At 54.4% G+C, this 21936-nt stretch overlaps 2 protein-coding genes across 3 annotated transcripts; one reads left to right on the top strand and one right to left on the bottom strand.

Annotated features, from left to right (window-relative positions):
- Positions 1-5240: 5240 nt before the first annotated feature.
- Positions 5241-8678, top strand: LGALS2 (galectin 2). The gene is made up of 4 exons (XM_041755085.1): positions 5241-5317; positions 6801-6883; positions 8026-8182; positions 8357-8678. The coding sequence occupies exons 1-4, from the start codon at positions 5312-5314 to the stop codon at positions 8501-8503; spliced, it is 393 nt and encodes a 130-aa protein (XP_041611019.1). The 5' UTR covers positions 5241-5311; the 3' UTR covers positions 8504-8678.
- A 496-nt stretch (positions 8679-9174) lies between these two features.
- Positions 9175-17202, bottom strand: CDC42EP1 (CDC42 effector protein 1). Of its 2 annotated transcripts, none has more exons than XM_041755084.1 (3): positions 17066-17202; positions 12078-12723; positions 9175-10518 (listed from the first exon to the last, which is right to left on the bottom strand). In XM_041755084.1, the coding sequence occupies exons 2-3, from the start codon at positions 12538-12540 to the stop codon at positions 9830-9832; spliced, it is 1152 nt and encodes a 383-aa protein (XP_041611018.1). In that variant the 5' UTR covers positions 12541-12723; positions 17066-17202; the 3' UTR covers positions 9175-9829. The 2 variants fall into 2 exon arrangements, with proteins under 2 accessions (XP_041611018.1, XP_041611017.1); XM_041755083.1 differs by having other exon boundaries at positions 12078-12786.
- Positions 17203-21936: the final 4734 nt, after the last annotated feature.

Here is a 21936-nt window from a genome sequence, read left to right on the forward strand (position 1 = left end):
TTATTCTGCTAGCAACTTTCAAGTATGCAAGAATATAATTAAGTATAGTCACTATGCTGTACTTCGAATGACTTACTTTATAACTGAACGTTTATACCTTTTGACCCCTTCATCCATTTCGCCCATCCCTGAGAAAATGTTTAATATATAAATAATATATGTTTAATATATACATATATATAATTTTTTTTTGAGAGAGAGTGTGCATAAGCAGGGGGGAGAGGCAGAGGGTGAGGGAAAGAGAATCTGCCGCCGACTCCCTGCTCAGTGTAGAGCCCAACATGGGGCTCAATCTCATGACCCTGAGATCATGACCTGAGCTGAAATCAGGAGTCAGATGCTCAACCCACCCAGGGACCCCTAATATATAACATTAAAAAAAAATTCAGTACAGTTAACATACAGAGTTATAGTAGTTTCAGGTGTATCAATATACAATATTAACATATTTATTCAGGGCAGTAGTAAAATATAGTGATATATATGTGTGTTATGTATGTGTATATGAAAATATGTGTGTGTGCATGTTGTAGTTAATGTAGGAAGTGGCCCATGAAGGCTGATGTACCTTGGACTCACGAGAGTCATAACGGGGCTCTGGGAAGTTGCCAGAAGAACATTCCTAGAGGCCTGAGGGTTCATACAGCAGCTGCCAGGAGGGGGGTAGTTACCTTCTTTACAGCCAACACAGGTGGGCCACTGGGCTTTTGGTCATAATAACAAATAGTATCTGTTAACTATTAACAAAGTGGCTAGGTCTTATCTCCTTTAATCCTTAGGACACTTATGTTCTCATTTTACAGAGGAAGAGATCGATTGAAAGGTTAAGTAACTGGCCCCAAGGTCACATGGCTGGCAAGTGGTAGAACCAAGCTTCCCATTCCATATTGCCCTCCAAAGGACATCTGAGGACCCCTTCTACCCTGTAGACGTTCTGGGAATCTGGAACTTTCTGGAACCTTCCACTGGGGATGGTGGTGATAGTAATTCATCGTTTTTTGGTTATTTCCAGTGTTCAAGCTTATATCCCTACTTAAGCTTGGTCTCTTGAAGGTCTGGCTGTATTTTATTCTTTTCTTCTATGGAGGCCCTCAATCCCCCATCTTACAATACAGAGACCCTGTGTGGCCAGCTCAGCCATGTCCTTCTTGGCACCCCAGAGGTATACACACACTAGCAGCTTTGTTGTGACTGTTCCTTGCTGTTGCCTCTTAGTACAACCTGGTGGCCTTATGTACAATTCAGTGAAAGCAGCTCTGTAAGGCTGGTCACGGAGCCCTGGGAACTTAACGCTGTGCCATGAGCAAGGGACCAAGGGCACAGAAGGTGCCCCCTGCCCCGATGTGACCTTTCATGGCTTTATCATAGTTCATTTCTATTTGTGTAGCCTCATGAATGTAGCCAACTCTGTATTAGTGATAATTTACTTTCTGCCCTATCCCCAGTAATTTTGGTGATTTTACTCTACAGTAGATCAGTTCCCAAATAGTTATTAAGCATGTCCTGAGTGCTGAGGACAACTTTCTGATCATCTGGCTTCGGTTCAAGGTAACATTTGGAACAGGAGCACATCTATGAGATGTCACCATAGAGGGAATTGAGGAAAATTTATAGCCTTGAATGCATTTATTAGTAAAAAGACGAGATGAACGATGAATGAACTAAACATTCAACTTGAGAAGCTAGAAAAAGAGAAAGAAAAGAAAAGAAACACCAAGAAAAGAGCTAATTGGGCATAAAGGAAGGAAATAAGGACACAAAACCAAGAGCTGGGTCTTTAAAAAGACTAGCATGATGGAATGGCTAGGGACATGCCCAGACCGCAGATTCTTTTGTTTGGAGGCCTTCAGAGATATTGTTTCTCCCACTAAGCCTTTGGTAGTAATCGCTTGGCCAAGTGTACTAGTCATTCCTTGCTGTGTAACAAATTCACCTCAGCATAGAGACATAAACCAGAAAGAGGTTTCTCACAGCTTCTGTGGTCAGGAATCCAGATAGGACTTTGCTGGGTCTCTATCAAGGCTGTGGTCAAGATGTTGGCGACCTCAGCCATCCTTAAGTTGGCTTAAGTTGGGGGAGAGCCACTGCCAGGCTCACTCATCAGGCTGTTGGCAAGCTTCAGGTCTCCACTGGCAGTTGGCTGGAGACATCGGTTCTTTGGTACATGGGCCTTGTCTGGAGGGCTGTTCATAACATGGCTTGTTTGCTTCCCCCAGAGCTAGGGCACAGAGAGAGAGAGAGAGAGAAAGAGAGAGAAGGAGAGGGAGAAGGTGAGGGGATTGTCTTTTTAAATGTTTCTTTTAAATTATTTATTTATTTATTCATTAGAGACACACAGAGAGGCAGAGACATAGGCAGAGGGAGGAGAAGCAGGCTCCCTATGGGGAGGGGAGCCCAATGTGGGACTTGATCCTGGACCCCAGGATCACACCCAGAGCCAAAGGCAGACGCCCAAATGCTGAGTCACCCAGGTGCTCCATTTAGTGTTTCTTTTTGTAACCAGTCTTCTCATAACCTAATTTTGGAAATGACCCTCCATCACTTTTGCCCTATTCCAGTATTCTATTGGTTAGGCTTGAGTCTCTGGGGACGCCACACTTAAGGGGAATTAATATACAAGGATGTGAACACCAAGAGGTAGGGATCAGTGGGCATCGTGACTGAGGCTCTGTGTCACACAAAGGACATCCTTCTGGAGGGCAACTATTATTCCCTTCGCTAGTGAGCAAAGGGTTGGTAGACAAGGCAAGCCCTGCTACTTACTTGTTATATGGGACTCTTCCTTCTCCATCTGAAAAATGGGATCATAATAAAGATCAGCTCGAAAATTTGTTGAGTTTATTGTGATGACGGCTGGATAAAGCACTTTGTAAAGTGTAAAGTACCCTTCAGAAGGCAGGCTTTGTTCAATTAATCAATTAATTAACTTGAGAAAGAGTGAGAGTGAGAGCACAGAGGGAGAAGGAGAAACAGACTCCTGCTGAGCAGAGAGCCCTAGACGAGGCTCTATCCCAGGACCCCGGGATCATGACCTGAGCCAAAGGCAGCTGCTCCACCACTGAGCCACCCAGGTGCCCCAGGAGGCAGGCATATTAAGAGAACAGGGCTGGCGATGCAAGTGTTGGTGATTTTATTTTTTTTCTTTCCTCCCTTCCTCCTTTCCTTTCCTTTCCCCCTTCCTTCCCTTCTTTCTTTCTTTTAAAAAATCTCTCATTGATGTAATACATACACACAGAAGACTGTCCAGTTCAGAATGTGGTCTTGGGCTCCCAGCTTGAAACATTTTTAAGAAACAAGTGAACTTGTAAGTTCTTTCGACTTGGTGCACTTTCCGAAACCTTCTACAGTGAGCTAGAATTACTGCTATAATCAGAAAAATGCCACCTTTACAAGGTGTAGTTTCTGTTGATTAGGGGGTTTCTGTTTATAAAGCACTCGAAAACTCCTTATCTTGCTTGGGCTTTACCAGTGCCGTGGGAGAAAGGCCGAGAAGGGACGGATTTCCTTGTGGCTTAAAATGAGGAAATCACTCTCGTTTCAGGGCGGGCAGGGGACGGGAGGTGGTGTCCTCTGTAAGCACTGGGCAGCAAGCCACCTCTCAGCTCCTGGCCCCGAAGGGTTCTCGCAGGGCCAGCCTCCTGGCACCCCTTCCAGACCGGCCACTGCCAGCTCTGATGGAAACCACTCTGGCTCGCCAAACCAGGGCTGCAGAACAATCCCCCTTCTGGGAATCCACCCTCAGTAAGTTGTCAGGATGTGGTCAAGCTTTATATGCAAAGAGATTTAATGCCGCAGCGCTTTTAATAGCAAACATTTAGAATTAATGTTAGTCTTCAGCAGAAGGAAATTGGTCAGATAAATTTAGTCATTGAAAGGGGGAATATTTCACTGCCGTTAAAATATACCTGTGAAATATAGATTTGTGGGCTTTGATGGTTACTGAACGAAGCAGGACAGACACCTGCATAGACAGATGGCTGTCTATGATACAAATCTACACAAAATCCTGAGGAGAGAAACGGGCCAGGAGAGTAAGCATGTTCCCTTCTGGTGGTAGGGTTAGGAGCTCTTGCTTCATTTCTTACTTTTTTTTTTCCCAAAGATTTTATTTATTTATTCATGAGAGACACACACAGAGAAAGAGAGAGAGAGAGAGAGAGAGAGAGAGAGAGAGAGGCAGAGACACAAGCAGAGAGAGAAGCAGGCTCCATGCAGGGAGCCCGATGTGGGACTCGATCCCAGGTCTCTAGGATTGGGCCCTGGGCTGAAGGTGGCATTAAATGGCTGAGCCACCTGGACTGCTGCACTTTTTTCCTATTCAAAAATTTTTATTTATTTTATTTTTATATTTTTTCAAAAAAAATTATTTATTTATTGATGAGAGACACAGAGAGAGAGGCAGAGACACGAACAGAGGGAGAAGCAGGCTCCCTGTGAGGAGCCCGATGAGGAACTCGATCCCAGGACTCCAGGATCATGCCCTGAGCCAAAGGCAGCTGCTCTACCACTGAGCCACCCAGGTGCCCCCTTTTCTTACTTTTTTCTTACTGAGGATTTTGAACTGCCTGCGTGAGCCTGTCAGTTACGAAAGAGGAGCGAAGCATTTAAATCCCCAGTCTGGAAAAAAAAGAATTAAAAATCAATCAATCAATCAATCAATCAATCAATCCCCAGTCTGCCTTCACCTCAATCCTACTCCTTCCTTCCCTGATTTTAACAGTTTGTTATAGATTCTTCTAGATGTTTTCCCTGAATCCACCACGTATTGCTTTTAAACTTACCCATAGGATCAGAAAAGTCATGGCACGAGGGGAAAAAGCAAGACAAAAGGGCTCTCAGAATGAATCTTGACATCACAGAAAATGAGAAGCTTCAAGTTTTTTTTTTTTTTTTTTTTTTTACAGGGCAAGTCTCTCTGTTTGCAGATGAGGAAGCGGGGCTCAGGACCAGGGCGGCTTGCCAAGCTCACAGGGTGTTCGTGCTGACACCCATCTGGCCTCATCCCCAGCCAGACTGGGCTGGGCAGGGGATGGGGTGCAGAGGAGCTGGAGGCAGGAAGCTGGGTGCAGGGAAGTCGGGAGGATGCTCTGGGTGGGGCTGGGTGCGCCCCGAGTGTGGAGCCTCCTATCTGTTCATTCTGGGTCCTGGGAGATGCCAGTGGAGAGACATCCTGGTAGAAGGGACCAAAGTCCCCATTTATGGCCTGGAGGAGTTAATGTGTAATATTCTAGAAGATAAACTGGGCTGTGACTTGCGATCCTGAGCCCAGGCCTCCAGGAGCCTCGGAGAGCTGCGGTCAGGAGCTGCCACCATGTCGGTAAGGATGCTGGCCTCCCTACTGGCCACCTCCCCATTCCCCACATCTTTGCCTGAGTAGGTGGCTTGGCAGGGGTGGGGGGAGGCGCTGGAGAAAAGTGTCACTGCCCTTCTCTGGGCCTCAGTTTCCCTATATATATAGCAACAAAGTTGGACAGACCGCCTCCCCCTCCCTCTAGGATAGATGTTCTCTTCTCTCTCTCTCTGTCTCTCCCACCACCCTGCTGCGGGGGCCCGAACCTATCGCTTCCCCTCTCTGGACTCGGTTCCTTGTTTGTAATAGTAATAATAGGAGTAATAATAATTGTCAACACCTATTGAGCTTTTTTTTTTTTTTTACAGATTTTAGTTATTTGAGTGAGCGAGAGAGAGTGGATGTGTGTGCACAAGCAGGAGAGACAGAGGGAGAAGCAGACTCCCCACTGAGTAGGGAGCCTGATGGGGCTCGATCCCAGGACCCTGGGATCATGGCCGAAGCCAAAGGCAGACACTTAACCAACTGAGCCACCCAAGTGCCCCTCTCCTGAGCTTCATAAAGATGAAGACACTGAGGCTGGGGGAGGAAGTTGCCCAAGGTCACAATCTGTAAACTGCAGGAGTTTGAGTGGATCCTCTTTGTGATCCCTGATTCTCTGACTTAAAATCTGGCTCTCTCATGACTGGCTGTGTGGCTTCAGACAAGTCACTCCCCGTCTCTGGGCCTCAGTCTCCTGCATTTTGTGGAACTGGATCACATATGGCATCTGAGGATTAAGGTGTCTTAGTTTCCCGTGGCTGCTGTAACACATTCATTCTCTCACAGTTTAGGAGGCTAGAGGTCTGAACATGAGGGTCAGTAGGCCATGCTTCCTTAGAAGGTTGGCGGATCCTTTGTTGGCTCTTCCAGCTTCTGGTGGTCGTGGGCAGTCCGTGGCAGTGCTTGGCTATAGCTGCCCAGCTCTCCTCTCTGCCTCTGTCCTCATAGGTACCTTCTCCTCTGTGTATCTGTGTTTCTGGGTCCACTTTTCCCTTTTCTTATAAGGACACCAGTCATATTGGATTTAGGGCCCGCCCTAAACAAATCTTAACTTGATTACATTTGCAAAGACCCTATCTCCAGATAGGGCACATCCACAGGTGTTGGGTGGATGTGACTTTTTGGGAGACACCATTCAAGCCGGTACAGACAAGACGCAGGATGGGAGTGCCCCTGGCAGGGTCACCTGTGGCAGGGACAATGCTGTCGCCACCCTCTGCCTCTCAGGGGGAGCTCTGCAACCCAGAGACTTTCCCGACCCACTTTCCCCTTCTCCATAGACCACCCCGTCCAAATCTCTTGTATTAATGATGGGGGATCTCCTCCCAGCTCAGTGCCCTCGAGCGTGCAGAGGGCGAGTGTGACCTGCAGCCCTGGGAGATGGTGCTTGTGAATGGGTGCCACCGGCAGAAGGGCTCTGGGCGCGGGCGCGATGAACGTATCATGGAATGTCTCTCTGTTGGCACAGGGGAAATTTGAGGTTACGAACATGGACATGAAGTTGGGGGCAACCCTGAAGATTAAGGGCAAGATTGCTGGTGATGCTGATGGGTGAGCAAGGGGAGATGGGGTAGGGAAGCCGTCCACAGGCCTGGAACAGGCCCGGAAGGTGGAGGCAGGCGGGGCTGCCCTGTGAGATGGTCACAGAGGAGAGCGACCTCAGGCCAAAGGGGCCTTTTTTTTTACATCTTTGCTGTGTCTCACACTCACCCACGCCCCCACTGGCTCTCCTCCTGCTAGGGGCCTGCCTTCTTGTCTGAAGCTGTTTGGGGACCCTCAAAATTTCCCAGCTCATGCTATATGCTCAACTCTGTGGCCCCCAAAGACACTGAAGGGGCAGTTGGGGAAGCCCCTGGAACTTGGCCCAGCTCTCTGTGGGTCAGGCGTCTCTACTGAAAGCCCCCCCACCATTACCCAGCTGAGCGGGCTGAGGCCAGCCTTTCACACACGTTACACCAGAGACAGCCACCAAGGGGCGCCAAGTGGCCTCATTTGGATCACCTCTGCTAGAAGGGACAGGGCTCACCCTCCGCTCACCCTCTGCGTTACACGCAGCCCAGCACCAGCCTCCCCTGTGTGCTCAGCGGTTGTAGAATTTTTGGGGACTGATATCCATTAACTTTGGGTTGAGGAGGGGCAGACTGATGTAGGGAGGGGGTAGGAGCCAAGAACAAAGCCACCCACCCCTTTCTCCTACTTGGGTTCCTCAAGTTTAAAGACATTTATGACACTGCTGGTCTGAGCCCTCCCACAGAAGGCGGATCCCCCATTCATGACTCAGAATGTCCTACTCTCAGGGACCTTGACGGTCTCAGGCTGTACTCATCCTGTCAAGAAGTCACACAACCCCTGATTGAATACCTGTAGTGACAGGGAGCTCACCACCTAATATGACCCAACTCAGTAGATACCTAAGGACAGCAGTTCTCTCCCCCAGGATAGGTACCCCTGATCCCTGAGATTGTCCCTATCAGTTACCCTCCTGTTGAGAGCTTTAGGCCAGGTGACAAATAGAATGTGGTACTCCCCTGCAAAGCCTGACCAGGCTGTCACCTCCCTTTTCAGGCACAGGCCTCAATTAACACCTTTCTTTCGTGATTCTTTCAGCTTGTTGTCAACCAAGACCCTGCCACCCAAGCAGTTCTACCCAGGAACGGCCCCCACTCCTTACTCGTTACCCCTTTGCCCTACAGGTTTGTGATTAATCTGGGCCAGGGGTCAGATAAAGTGAACCTGCATTTCAACCCACGCTTCCACGAATCCGTCATCGTCTGCAACTCACGGGATGGCAACTGGGGGCAGGAGCAACGGGATAAGCACATGTGCTTCAGCCCAGGGTCAGAGGTCAAGGTGAGGTCAAAGGGGAAAGGTGCCTGAGGAGGATGTCAAAAGGGAGAGAGCCCAGTTGGTAGGGCACCCTGGCCTTGATGAGCGCTGGCCCTGATGGAGACCCCGGGAGTCTCCCATGCCTGGGCTCATGTCTGGGGCCTCCTGCCTCCCTGACACCCTCCCTCCTAACCACAGTTCTCCGTGACCTTTGAGAATGACGGATTCAAGGTGAAGCTGCCAGATGGGCACCAGTTGACCTTTCCCAACAGGCTGGGCCACAGCCACCTGAGCTACCTGGGCGTGCAGGGCGGGCTGAAGGTCTCCTCCTTCAAGATAGAATAAGCAGGTAGCACCTCAGGGGGGTGAAAGACCCCCTCCCTGGTGCAGATTCCCTGTCCTGAGCTTTTACCCCGTCACACAGGATCAGCAGCCGCTGGCTTCTGTTTCCCTACCAGCAGCCCTGCCCCTGGAACCCTACTCTCCTCCTCTAAGACTAAGAATAAACAAAAGAATCCGCCTTTGGCCAGTCTGTTTTCTTTCTTTCTTTTTTTTTTTTTCAGTCTTTCTGTTTTCCACACATTGTAACACTCCCAGCATCCTCATGGTACAGAGAAGGAAACTGAGGCACAAGGTCATAGGACTGCGAGGTGGCAGTTTGGACATGCTCCCTGACACCTCTAAGCACCGCTGCTGCCTCCTTGTCCCCGATTATCACCACGGCAAGCGCCAAACTGCCCTATGGGATTACGGGGCAGGCACTACTTCCAGGCACCTGGGCCAGGGGCTGTTCCAGGAACTGGAGATAAGGCTCCCACCTGGGCCTCTTATCGCTGGAACATTCATTCCAGCCTGGTTATTCATTACCCCCTGCCTGGGCCTCTCCCCTCAGTGGGGAGAGGGGCACGGGTTGGGGGCATGGTGTGATTCTTTGGTTTTCCCCATGCATGCGAGGCTGTTGAAGCAGGTGGAGCTAACCGTGATCTCCCAGGTCCCCAAGCATCTTGCAGGACACCTTTTATCAAAAAGTTTTTTTAATTGGGACCCAGAAGCAGGTCTGGGGAGCACAGGATGGTGAGACTCCTCCCCCTGTGAGGTCACACCTGACTTTTCTCTGAGACTTCTGGGATAAGTCAGGGCTCAGGGTTGGAATATCGGGGAAGCAGCCTTGGCAGGGACTAGGGCTCTTGGGGATGTAGCAGGGACCTTCCTGGGGGCAGCTCTAGGATGAGCTGGGGCAGGCAGTCCCTTCAGGAGAGGAGACAAAGGCCCTGTGTGGTATGCACCCCCCTCCCCAGGACAGTTTTTTCCAGCACAAAGGCTGTACTGTAAGGCTGGGCCCTCTAACCAGTGGCGGTGGCACAGGGTTGGGAGGGGGCTTAAGGAATGGCCCTGGGTCCAGAGTGGTGGGGGTATGGGGGTGGGCGAGTAGGGGGCTAGGCAAGACAATCCAGCAGGGCCCATGGGAACACCCAGGTCCCAGAACAGGTCTGGTCTCTCCTCTGGCCTCCTTCCCATCTGTCCTGCAGAGGTGTGGAGGGGCTTGGGGGGGCAACTGGGTTCTCCCATCTATCATGGGTAGGACCTACATATCAGGTGCTGACTCTGCACCTGGGCTGTTCCTAGGTGGTGCCCTGAGCTCAGCAGGGTCCTGAGCCCCTGGCCAGCCACTCACACCTTGACTTCATCATCCTCCTCAGCATCAGCAAACTCAAAGGTGTTTGCTTGCACTGTGCTGGGCACGGGGGCCCTGCTGCCTGCCTGCCCCCACTCTTCATCCAGGCTGTCCCAAGAAGCCCGAGCCTGGGGCAGCACCCCCTGCAGCTCCCGCCAGGAGCTGCCCTGGCTGTCCCCCCAGCCTGCTCCCCAGTGCCTGCCAGGGGCCATGTCAGCAGGTGCACGGGGATAATCTTCCACTGGGCTGGCCCTCACCTCAGCCAACAGCCCAGCAGTTACCCCATTGGGGCAGCGTCCACGGGGTTGGGGACTTGAGGCAGGGGCTGGGGGTCTTGAGGTAAGCGCTGGGGTTCTTGCAGCAGGGGCTGGGGTTCTTGTAGCAGGGGCTGGGGGGCTTGTGGCAGGAGCTGGGGAGCTTGGGGCACGGGCTGGGGGGCTTGGGGCAGGGGCTGGGGGGCTTGTGGCAGGGGTTGGGGTGTCAGCTGCAGAGGCTTCTGAAAGGCTCATGACCCCCAGCAGCTCACTGAGGAGAGATGGCCCAAGGTCGAGGTCCAGGCGGAAGGACAGGAGGGAGTCAGAGCGGCGAAGCTCAGGCTCAGAAGGGAAGGTACTATCATGGTCTCGGTCACGAGGCTTTTCCTGGCGAGGCACGCGGGAGATAGTGCAGAACCCAGAGTCCAGGCCTAGAAGAGAAATGGGGAGCAGGGTCATAGCTGGGGTCCCTGACCAGGAATTGGGAAGGGGAGAGCCAGGACCAACACTAGCTTGTTATGTGGCCTCTAGCACGTCGGGCCTCAGTTTGTCCCATCTTTCAAATATAGCAAACCCTGGAGTCTCTCATGGGATCTTCCTATCAAGTCTAGAAGTGGAAAGTGGGACATGGTCCTCATTCCCATTTTGCAGATGAAGAAAGTAAGACTCAGTTTGGGACAAGGGGAAAGGCTGGCCCAGGGTCAGAGTCTGAAGGGGTGGAGCCAAGCCTGGAGCTCAAGCCTTCTGACTCTCCGTCCCAACTGATGGTCATGGTCCCTGGTCCCCTTCCATGACAGTGGCCGGGGGTTGCAGATGAACCCACAGTGTGTGGGCTGGTTTGGGGGCATGGGGAGGGTCCAGGGTCTGACTGCACAGAAATCACAAAGGACAGGCAGATGCCCCGCAAAGGACGTCTGGTCGCCCTCTGCTCCAGGACAACCATGGCCGAGGCCCCGCGTGGTTACTGTGGAGCAGCCCAGGGTGGGGATCTATCAGAGCAGCGGGGGTGGGAGGCGGAGCTCGGGAGGAAGCCGGGGCAGTGGGGCAAAGCCGCGGGCGGGAATGGCCACCAGGTGGCAGCAGGGCCCCGGTGCCCAGGTGAGCTGTCCAGCAGCGCCAAGGTGGCACCTGTCACTCCCACCACAGCAGGAACGGCCTCTGGATTCTGTCCACGTGAGTGGTTTTTCTGAATTTGTCAGGTCACGGGAACTTCTGTTCAAATAACAACGCAGCAACAGCTAGCTCCTCTGTCCTGGGCACCTACTCTGTGCGACTCTGGGCCACACCTCATACGCATATCACAACCCTGAGTCTTAGCAATGACCCTAACGGACCCATTGTACAGGCCAGCGTTTGATCTTCAGGAGGTCAGTCAGCTTGTTAGAAATCAGGAAGAAGGGATCCCTGGGTGGCGCAGCGGTTTGGCGCCTGCCTTTGGCCCAGGGCGTGATCCTGGAGACCTGGGATCGAATCCCACATCGGGCTCCCGGTGCATGGAGCCTGCTTCTCCCTCTGCCTATGTCTCTGCCTCTCTCTCTCTCTCTCTCTCTCTCTCTTTCTCTCTGTGTGACTATCATAAATAAAAAAAAAAAAAAAAAAAAAAAAAAAAGAAATCAGGAAGAATCAGGATTTTCATCCAGAGCCCAGACTCCCAGCGTCTCCACCCTGTCATTCTGACCTTAGGGGGCTGCTTCCGTTGAAGGGGATGGGAGAGGAAGAGCCGGCTCAGCCAGGGGACCCAGACACAGGGAGGCAAGTTAGAGGCAGGTAGAGCTCAAACCCCATCTCCTTACCTCTCAACCTTAGCATGCTTTGGGGTGAGGTTTTGCACCCCTTGACCCCCACCCCATCCACGGTTTGGGGCTTGGGCCTGACCTACATGGTAAGACCAGAGTAATGTGGGGAAGAGAGCTCACTTGGAAGCGAGGCTGACGATCGAACCCTCTGGACCCCAGCCCCTACAAAATGAGCAGCTGGCCCAGACCCTCACCGTAATTGGAGCGGCCATCCGTGGAAGTGGCAGGGCTGTGGTCAAAGGTGAACTTGCTCACCAAGAGGCTGTCGTAGGCGGCCTGGTTGAGCTGGGGCAGGGAGATGGCGTTCTTGATGATCGGGGAGATGGCCGGTGGAGCAGGGGAGGGCGCCGGCGGGGAGGCCATCCGCCGGGGCGGCGCCCCTACTCTCCGCACCTGCTGTAGCTTCTTGGCCAGGAAGCTGCGGGGTGAGCGATGAGTGCCCCCCGAGCTGCCACCGTGGTTGCTGAGAAAGGAGGTGTCGCCGAAGACATCCCCGCCACGGCCCACGTGCATGGTGTGGCGGAAGTCCCCGAGCGGGGGGCTGATCATATCTGCCGTCAGCCGCCTCTTCCCGTGTGAGCTGGACACCCAGCCCACTGGTGAGAGCTTGCCCAGGCTCATGGCAGGGGCTCCTCCGCCCCCCTGGGGGCCCGGCATTGGCTCTGGCTCTTCACGGCTGCTGGTCCATGCGCCCCTGGGGGTCTTCCCCGCGGAGGGGCAGTGGGCAGGGGCTGCCCGCTGGTGCTCCTAAGGTGTCACCCCCAGATGCTGAGGCTGTGGAAGGCCCATGGCTGGTCTCTCCCTGGGGCCTGGCTCCCCGTAGCAGCCGCTGTAGGTGATCTGTCCAAGAACAGAGAGGGTATGAGATGTGCCTTGAGTGTGGACAGCCCTGGGGGTAGGGACCTGAAAGAAAGGAAGAAAATGATGGTGGGCCCGGGGGATCCTGGATCCAAATCACAGCTCAAGAGAACAGGCGGTTCCACCCCCAGACAGAGGTGGGGACCACCACCAAGATGCTGAGCGGGTGCACAGGAGGACAGGCTGTATAATCCTGGGCACCGGATGTTTAGCCGCAGGCAAAGGAAACAACACTGATAAAGTCGGAATCGTGGCTGCCCCGGAGCAGGAGCAGGGACTGCTGGGTGTGGGCACAGAATAACCCACCGAGCTGGACACTCGAGGTGTGTATCAGTAAGCAGCACGCTTAATGGTCTTCATACCGAGACTGTCCGTGAAGCACCTACTAAGTGCCAATTAAGTTATCTGTCATTTACGTAACCCACGCGACAGCCCTGAGGGAGACACTATTTTAGAGAAACTGAGGCCTGAGGTGACTCGTTTGCGGCTACAGGGTCAAAACGGCGAAGCAGAAACCCCCGATCCCCAAACCCAGAGCCCCTGAGCCCCAAGCTACAGTCTCTTCTGCTGCCAGTTTGAGCAAATGGCCTCCCTTCTCTGTGGGTTAAATTGTCCTCCACTCAGAGAGGCCAGGAGGGAGGAGGCGCCCTGCCACAGGCTTTGTGAGCTGCTGTGTAAACAGCCTGCACAGAGGTTCCTCAGAACCCTCTGCCTTTAAGGTGTTTCCTGGAAAAAGGATCCTGTGGTCAGAAGTGGCTTTTCCCAGCTGCCTACTGCATGCCTGAGCATATTCAAGGCTCTGAGAAGGCCCGCGGGAGAGATCTTTACTATAGTTTTTCAAATTGATGGAGGAGCCTTGTTGTCAGGGAAGAGGTTTTGGAAAAAGCTCAGTTGGTGCCAAAAGCTATTCCTCGCCCACTCCCTCCCCCCTCCCGATCTGCCGGCCTCCTCCCCAGCGCCCACCTCCTCTAAGCTTCTCTCCGTCTGACCCATCCCTTCTAGTACCATAGAAAGCGCAGTCTGGACGACACTTGTGACTCTGTGGTCTGATCTCCGGTTCTCCTGTGGCCCAGAGAGGGCCCAAGTTTGCTCAAGGTCACCTCAGGAGAGCTAGTCAATACTTGAACTCAGAGCCTCTGACTCACGTGGCCTTCAACTGGCTCCTGGAGCCCAGTCTTGTTTCCCCAGATTGGCCACACACCGCGAAGGTGGGGCAGCCGTCTGAATGGTCCCGTCTTCCCCTGCTCCTGGCACCCAGCTTGGACTCCCCATGTGCGTGGCAAGTGCCAAATCAACGGGGGTTCAATCGCAGGACATCTTTGTGATGACCTTCCTGCCACAGGATCACCCCTTGCTAGCTTTCAAGTGACGGCAGGTAGGTGAGGGTGGGGGTGGGGGATTAAAAAGCTTCACCAGGTGACCTTGAGCAAGTCAAGTACCTGCACTGGCCTGGGACCTCAGCTGATAAAAGTTGATAATAATCCCTAACAAGAACACCTAGATCTGTGCCTCAACTCTTTTTTTTTTTTAAATTTCGCTGCCACCTCCAAGCATAAAAATCTCAGTAGGCCCTTTGAATGTTATTTGAAATTCAAAATAGGTTAAATAACAAGATAAAAACAAAGAAAGCAATAAAACAAAGCTTGCTTTGTTCTCTGATGACATTCTCTTCCCTTCCCACCATCTGATCCTCCCCCAACCCTAACTCCTCCCCCTCTGGGGGGGGTGTCTGAATCATCCCTTTCCTTGGCACCCCCACACCAAGAAGTCCTCGTGGAATGTTTGCTGAAGCGCTCCGCCAACCATTACATGATGTCGTCTGACTCCAGCAGCCCCGCAAAGAAGAGGGGTTAGCCCATTTTTATACAGAGAGCCAAGGTTCAGAGGGAAGGGACTTGGCCAAGGTTACCTGGCAGGTGCATGGCTTGGGCCAGGTTTCCTTGCTTAGCAGAGATTAGGGAGGAATTTCTGAGCAGGAGGGGGAGAAATTGGGGAGAATTGGGGAGAAATTGGAGGTGTTACCCTGAAATATCATGCGAGGTGTCACTGTGTCTGCCTTGTTGCTACACCCACCTCTCTCCCAGCCCCCACCTCGAAGTAGCCACTCTTTACTCTGCACAAGGGACTCTGGCCCCCCAGAACCCCCATGGCCACTTTGACTTGTGAGACCAGCTTCTGCCCCAATCCTGTGATGCTCCCACCTCCCAAATGCCTCTGGGTACCTCTAAAAAAGTCTCTCCCTATCCCTCCACCTTGCCCACTGCAATAGAGAGACCCTGCCAATGGAGAGGTGGTGGGACCAAGGGCAGGCAGAGCATTGCTACCAGGGACCTATTTTCCCACGTGGAAAATAAGAACATGGAAAGCTGGTCCTTTCCCGGAGTTGCTGTAAGAGTGGAAGGTGCTGTACCCAAAGCCCCAGGTCCCGGAACAGGGCAGCCCCAGTTCAAATCCAACACCCCAGTACTAACATCTCTCATTCGGTGCACCCTTGGCTGCAGCTCTGTGGCACCTGCTGCTGACTGCAGGGTATTATTGTTGGTGATCAGCGGTGCCCCAGGGGAAGAAGGGTTCCAGGCGTCCTGGTGCAAGGCCTACCTCCCCTCACCAGCCCAGGATTACTACCTGTTACGCTTACACCCATTTTACAGGTGAAAAAAGTAAGGCATGGAAAGGGGACTGACTTGCCCCAAGTCACAGAGCTAAAAAGTGGTGTGGCTGGGAACCCCACCGGGCTACTGTGACCATCACTAGTAAATGCCAGAGGAGGGGTAGGACCACAGGGGCCCGCGGAGAGTTGTTAGAGGAGGCAATGCCCAGCTGCTGAGCTCCAGAAAAGGGCAGGCCTGCGAGGCAGGAGACTCAGCTGTGTGGATTCAGAGACCTGCGCAAGAGTGGTCACTGGGCAGCCTCGGGGTCCTGCTAGTGAGCCTACAGAGGACAGTCAGGCTGCGCCCCTCCCAGGAGGTTACTCAATGGTGGCAATGACCTCACGGACGAGGTTTGAGGCCGCATGCAGGGACCCTGCTTTAGGAGAGGCCGACAGGGGCCGCTGTGGAGGCGCGTGTGGGGCGGTGGAGGCAGGGGCCTGTCCCCGCCCCCCCCCCCACCCCGGGGTTGGGAGAGGCTGGACTGGGGCACCCTGGCACTCATCTGGGGTTCACCCGCGGGCCTGCGTGCCGACGCGGGCACCACCTGCCATCGGGAGGCCACGCACACGCGCACAGCCCCCTCCCCACTGGTGTGTCCAGCTGGGTAACACCACCGGTACCGCTGGACAGCGGGGCCCTGCCTGGCTCAGGGCTGCTCTGGCCCTGGCATAAAAGGTTAACTGCCCGGGGCCTCTCGCATCCCCGGGAGCCCCCACCCCCACCTCCAGGTGGAGAGATGCGCACCCGGCGGCCAGAGAGGGGCAGCAAGCCGTCTGCCGTCGCAGGGGGGGCCCTGTTGCCCGGCTCTGAAGGGGTTGGGAGAGGGAGAGCCGGGGGTCCTGGGGGAGTAAGAGGAAAGAGCGGGAGAGGCGCCTCTTGGTCCACCACTCCAAGGTAGAGCCGAAGCCCCCCAATCCGGGAGGAGGTGGCCACGGACCAAGTGTCCCCCGGTTCCTGGGTTCCAGTCCCCGAAACGCGTTTGGCGCGGCCTCCGGCGGGGGGGCGGGGGGGGGAGCGTTCCTCTAGGCCTCAGTTTTACCGTCTAGAAAATGGGCTTCGGGCTTCCATGCGGGTCTAGCAGGGTTGAGGCAAGGACTGGACAATCCCGAGGCCCGTCCGGACTGGAGGTCCCGGAAAGACTCTGGCCATAAAACATTCCCTCCGGGAGGCAGGGGGTTAGCCTGGGGAGGGTCGATCGGCGGGGGCAGGGGACAGCCGGCTGCCGTGGCCCGAGGGGAACCGGACGGGATGACCTCATCCGCCGCTCGGCCAGGAATGCGGCGGGTGGGGAGGGGGCAGGGTGCCTGGTCCCTCTCCCCAGCGGGCCCTCCCGCCCCCCACTTCCCGCTCTCCGCGCCGGCCTCGCCGAGGGGCCCGACATTCCGGCCCATCGCCCCCTCCCCTGCCTTCCCTTCCTCTCGGGGGGCAGGAAGGAGCGTAGACGGCCCCCGCTCGCCCCCTCCTCCCGCGTCCGCGCTCCGCTCGCCGCCGCAGCTCTGCGCCCGCCGGGGCCGCGCGAAGCCCCGTCCCCAAACTTGGAGGGACCCCGCGCCGCTCCGCGCGCACCCGGGGCGCCGTCGCAGGCTGGCCGCCCCCGCCCCCGGCCCGGCCCCGGGCGCCTGGGAGGGTGCAGCCCCCCGCCGGCGTCCACGCCCCCCCGGCGGCGCGGTTACCTTCTCTCGGCGAGCCCGGGGGCCGGGGCCGGGGCCGGGGGGCGGACGCCGCGGCAGGGGCGGTGGCGGGCGCGTCCCGGCGCGCAGCCCCGGCGAGTGGCTGGGCCGGTCTGCGCCGCCCTGGCCGCGGGCTCCGCGGGCTGGCTCCGGGGGCGGGGGCGGGGTGTGGGCGCGCTCCCTCCCCGCGCCTCGCTCCTCCCGCCCGCGGGCGGGGCCGGGTCCCCCTCCGGGGCACCGGTCGGGCCGCCGCGAGTGGCGGCGGGAGCTGGAGGGGGGCGGCGGCGGGGGCGCGGGGCCGGGGCCTGAGGGCACGGGGCGGGGGTGGTGGGAAGCGTGCGGGGTCCGGACGGGGCTACGCGGGGACCCCTCCCTCCCCCACCGGCTCCCCGCGGGGCCTTGGGGCGCCCAGACCTGAGAACTCTGGCTCCCGGGCTCTAGCCGCTCCCTTCGGGTCTGCGGGGGCCTTGAATGCCGAGAAGACCCCCGTAGACCCCGAGATCTACGAGTGGGATGCCCACTGCCTTTGTCCCGATCCCTCAATCCCTTCAAGCCAACGCAGGCCACAGGGGTGCTGGGACCCAGAAGTGAGCCAGACTGGGGCTCAGACCACAGCAGGCGACTCACACAGTGGTGTGTGGTGTGGTGGTCAAGGATGGTGGCCCTAGGACCCAGGGGCCCGGTTTCCTCTCCTGCCTTAGCCACTGCATAGCCTTTCTGGGCCTCGGTTTCCCATCTGTAAAATGGGATAATAACAGTAGGCATCGGATGTTATGTTATTAAGTGTTCTCTGCTCTGTCAGCACCTAGAAGGCCTGCTGAACAGGTCCATGAGACCACACCTCAACTGCATGGGTTCAGAAAGCTTTATCGAGCACCCCCCAACCCCACCCAGGAGGGTCAGGGAATAGCCCTACACAGGACCCTGTGTCATCCTCAAGGAGGGGAGATAGACCTCTGATCCCTGCCACATGTTTTTCTTGTCCTCCTCTGATTCTCTCCTGGGACTGTGAGCTGCCTGGGGATGCGCAGAAAGTCCTGAGGGCTGTCCTGGCACAGAGAGACCCCTAACAACCTCCAGGGGAGTGTGTGTGTGTGTGGGGGGGGAGAGCAAGTTTTCCTAGAAGGTGATACCCGACATAAGTTGTACAGGACACATAGGCAGAGGGGGCGCAGTGCAAGTGCGCACACACACCTGGTGGGACACAGCACAGGCCAAGATTTGGAGCAAAGGAGCTACAAGGAAGACGAAGGTGTGGCTGGAGGAAGTCACCTGAGTGCTGTTCTGGCTGGGGATGAGGGGCTATTTTTACACACAGGTGGAGGAGACAAAGTTTTGGTGTTTACAGAGTGCTGGGCCTCTTGTGCTGACTCCCTGAGTCCTCCTGCTGGCCACCAAGAGAGGGGTGTTATTTCCCCAGCTGGACAGATGGAAAAATGGGGAAACTGAGGCACAGCAAAATCTGGCACTTCCTCTAATGGGCAGCAGTAGGACTGAGACTCCCATTGGATAGAGCCCTTCCTTTGGGGTCAGGCGTGGAGGTGCTTTGTCCTGGGGAGAACTGGGGATAGTCTCAGGGGTGCTGAAGAGCACAGGTGAGGAAGAAGGGAGACTGCCCCTGAGAGGCAGGGATGGGGCAGGGGCACAGTCAAGGGCTGAGAGAGAACTGGGCCAGGTCTTGGGGGCCTAACCTTGGGCCAGGCGTCTAGCCTCTCCCAGGCAGGGATGGGGAGCCAGCAGGCAGTGTGAGTCAGATTGTATTTGTAAGTTCTTACTCTGAGCCAAGAATGGACTGGAAACACAGTGACAGAAGCAGGGACTAGTGGCTATTATCATTAATAGCAGTAGTAATAACCAGTATTTATTGAGCATTGAATGCTTATCAGGCCCTACAGCCTCTTATAGGCACTGTCACATTTAATTCTCCTGAAAGCCCCAAAGGGACAATCCTGCCATCATGTCCATTTTGCAGAGAAGTGCAGTGACTTGCCCAAAGTCTCCTGCTCTGGCAGGATGGCCATACCCCTCTCTGCCCAGGATGGTCCCAGCATAATTATTTTAATTAAAAAAATACATATTTATTTATTAATAAAAGATTTTATAATTTGTTTGAGAGCTAGAGAAGGAGCCAGCAGAAGGAGAAGCAGACTCCCCGCTGAGCAGGGAGCCTGACATGGGCTCAATCCTAGGATCCTGGGATGATGACCTGAGCTGAAGGCAGACACTTACCCAACTGAACCACCCAGGTGCCCCAATTTTATTATTATTTTAAAGATTTTATTAATTCAGGAGAGACACAGAGAGCCAGAGACACAGGCAGAGAGAGAAGCAGGCTCCATGCAGGGAGCTCCATGCAGGACTTGATCCCGGCACCCCGGGATCACAACCTGAGCCAAAGGCAGACGCTCAATCACTGAGTCACCCAGGCATCCCTCAAATAAATCTTTAAAGAAAAAAAAATTTTTTAAAAAATAAAATCTGAAGAAAGGGGATGCCTAGGTGACTCAGCAGTTGAGCATCTGCCTTTGGCCAAGGGCTTGATCCTGGAGTCCGGGGATCGACTCCTGCATCAGGCTCCCTGCTTGGAGCCTGCTTCTCCCTCTGCCTCTCTCTGTGTGTCTCTCATGAATAGAAAAAAAAAAAAAAAAAAGATTTATTTGAGAGAGAGTGGGGAGGGAGGCAAAGGGAGAGAAAGAATCTCAAGCAGATTACACACTGAGCATGGAGCCTGACACAGGGTCCGATCCCATGACCTGAGTCTAAATCAAGAGTTGGACATTTAACTGACCAAGCCACCCAAGTACCTCTAAGATTTTATTTTTATGTAATATCTATACCCATTGTTAGGCTTCAACATATAATCCTGAGATCAAGAGTTGAGTGCTCTACCAACTGAGCCAGCCAGGCGCCCCCAGCATAATTATTAATAGCACTTCCTTTCACTCTCAAAGATGACCTGGTTCGACAATAAATTACTTGTCACTTTAGCCAGAGGATCCTCAGAACAGCTGGCAAAGGAAGCAATTTAGTGCCCTTTCAAAAGGCCCTGAACCCAAATCTTGACCCATTGGCTTTCCAGGCATTGTGTGACTGGGGGCAAGGCACTTGGCCTCTCTGATCCTCAAGTTTCCTGTCTATAAAATGGGTATAATACCGGTGCGGAGATTTGCTACTTGTTGCCAGCCTCAGAGATGGCTGAGAAAGCAGTCTTAGTAAGAAGGGTTACAGCCTGCCACATAACTGCCTCCATCCTCTCCAGCTCCAGGCTGGGGGCAGGGATCCAGTGGCTGAGAACCTTCTCCTTATGTGCCAGGTACTTTGTTTCCACTAGCTCATGGCGAGGCAGTGTTCGAGTCAGAAATTCTTTGCCCCATTTTACAGATAGGTACACTGAGCCTGAGGGCGGCTCTCTCCCTTCATTCAAAGCCTCTCTCCAGATAGAAATACCTCTCCATGCAGGCTGAATTCCTGTTCCTTGCTTCACTTCTGATTTAAGTGTCAAACTCAGGTTTTCCCCTCTGGAAAATGGGAGGACAGAGGGGCCTTGGCACCCTCGTGAAGGATGCAAGAATGGGCAGTCTCCATTTCCTGTGCTTTTTTTCCTCCACTAATTTCTCGTGGTCCCTTTCCTTTCCTGGTGAAGGGGCTGTCCATGTCCAGGAGCACAGGGGTTAACCCTGGGGAGCTGTAATCACCGTGTAGAATGCAGAACAAATGCCTCCCAGCTAGGGACTGGGAGCTGCTAAGGGGGGTACTGGCTGCCTATAGCATTCAGGAGCCCCCAGCTCCTCCTCTGTCCTGGGGGAATGGGGGTGGGGGGGCGGGGGGGGCTTGGGCCTAATCACAGAGCTGGGCTGCCCCCTCAACTCACCCCAGCAGACTGGGTGGGCTGAGGCTTAGGGCTTATGGGAAGGAGGCGGTTTCTGGGCAGGGAGTCCTCTATGGAGCTGAAGCAAGGCACAGCTTGAGAGGGGCACTCCCCCTTGGGAACTCAAGAATGCCAGTGGCTGCCCACCCGGCTCCAGTGAGGTTTGGAGTGTGATCCTTGAGCTGAGTGAGTTGGCTTGGCCACATCTATCAGCCCTCATCCCAGCCTCTCCTTGGGGAGCATAGCATGGACCCTTTCCATCCCAAAGTCTGGCTGGGCTTTTTGTCCATTGATTGGGCTTCCCAGTACTCTCTCTCCTGAGTGGCCAGTGGTCCATCCTATGGATACGATTACCATTCCATCCTTCTACCCACAACCCCCACTCCTTTCTATCCATCTACTCCCCTTGCACCCACCCATTTACCCACCTACTTCCCCATACTTTGACCTACTACTCACCCCCATTCAATCGGCTAACTGCTTACCCACTCCTCAGTTGACCCACTGCCTACACCCCTGGCCATTCATTCATCTGCCCCTCTGCCCATCTGCCCACCTACTCACCCATGCATCCTTCCATCCTCATCCATTTATATACCTGTATATTCAGCCACCCATTCTATCCATCTAGCATCCCTGGATCTACTGCCCACACCCACACCCACACCTGTCTACCCACCCACCTGTCCATCCACGCATCATTCACTCATTCTTTTCCCTGTCCATCCTGTGAAGTGCTTGCGTCGACTCACACCTGGCTTCTGCTGACCCACGTGGGGCTCTGAGGGTGTCTTCATTTTTTTCACATAAATAGACCTCGCTCACCTTCATCATGGGTCACCCTTGGGCAAAACATCCCCCCCTTTTTTGAAAGATTTTATTTATTTTTTTATTTTTTTTAGATTTTATTTATTTATTTGAGACACACAGAGCACAAGCAGGGAGGAGGGTCAGAAGGAGAGGGAGAAGCAGACTCTGCACTGAGCAGGGAGCCCGACACGGGGCT

Source organism: Vulpes lagopus, chromosome 5, assembly GCF_018345385.1.
Source record: "Vulpes lagopus strain Blue_001 chromosome 5, ASM1834538v1, whole genome shotgun sequence".
Classification (NCBI taxonomy): Eukaryota; Metazoa; Chordata; class Mammalia; order Carnivora; family Canidae; genus Vulpes; species Vulpes lagopus.

Bases quoted from the DNA above. Each gene is read 5' to 3' on its own strand.
- LGALS2 (XM_041755085.1), top strand. The intron at 6,884-8,025 runs GTGAGCAAGGGG...TTTGCCCTACAG, and splicing joins ATTGCTGGTGATGCTGATGG to GTTTGTGATTAATCTGGGCC. The intron at 8,183-8,356 runs GTGAGGTCAAAG...TCCTAACCACAG, and splicing joins GCCCAGGGTCAGAGGTCAAG to TTCTCCGTGACCTTTGAGAA.
- CDC42EP1 (XM_041755084.1), bottom strand. From the start codon at position 12,540: ATGCCGGGCCCCCAGGGGGGCGGAGGAGCCCCTGCCATGAGCCTGGGC. The intron at 10,519-12,077 runs GTGAGGGTCTGG...TTTCTCTTCTAG, and splicing joins GGATGGCCGCTCCAATTACG to GCCTGGACTCTGGGTTCTGC.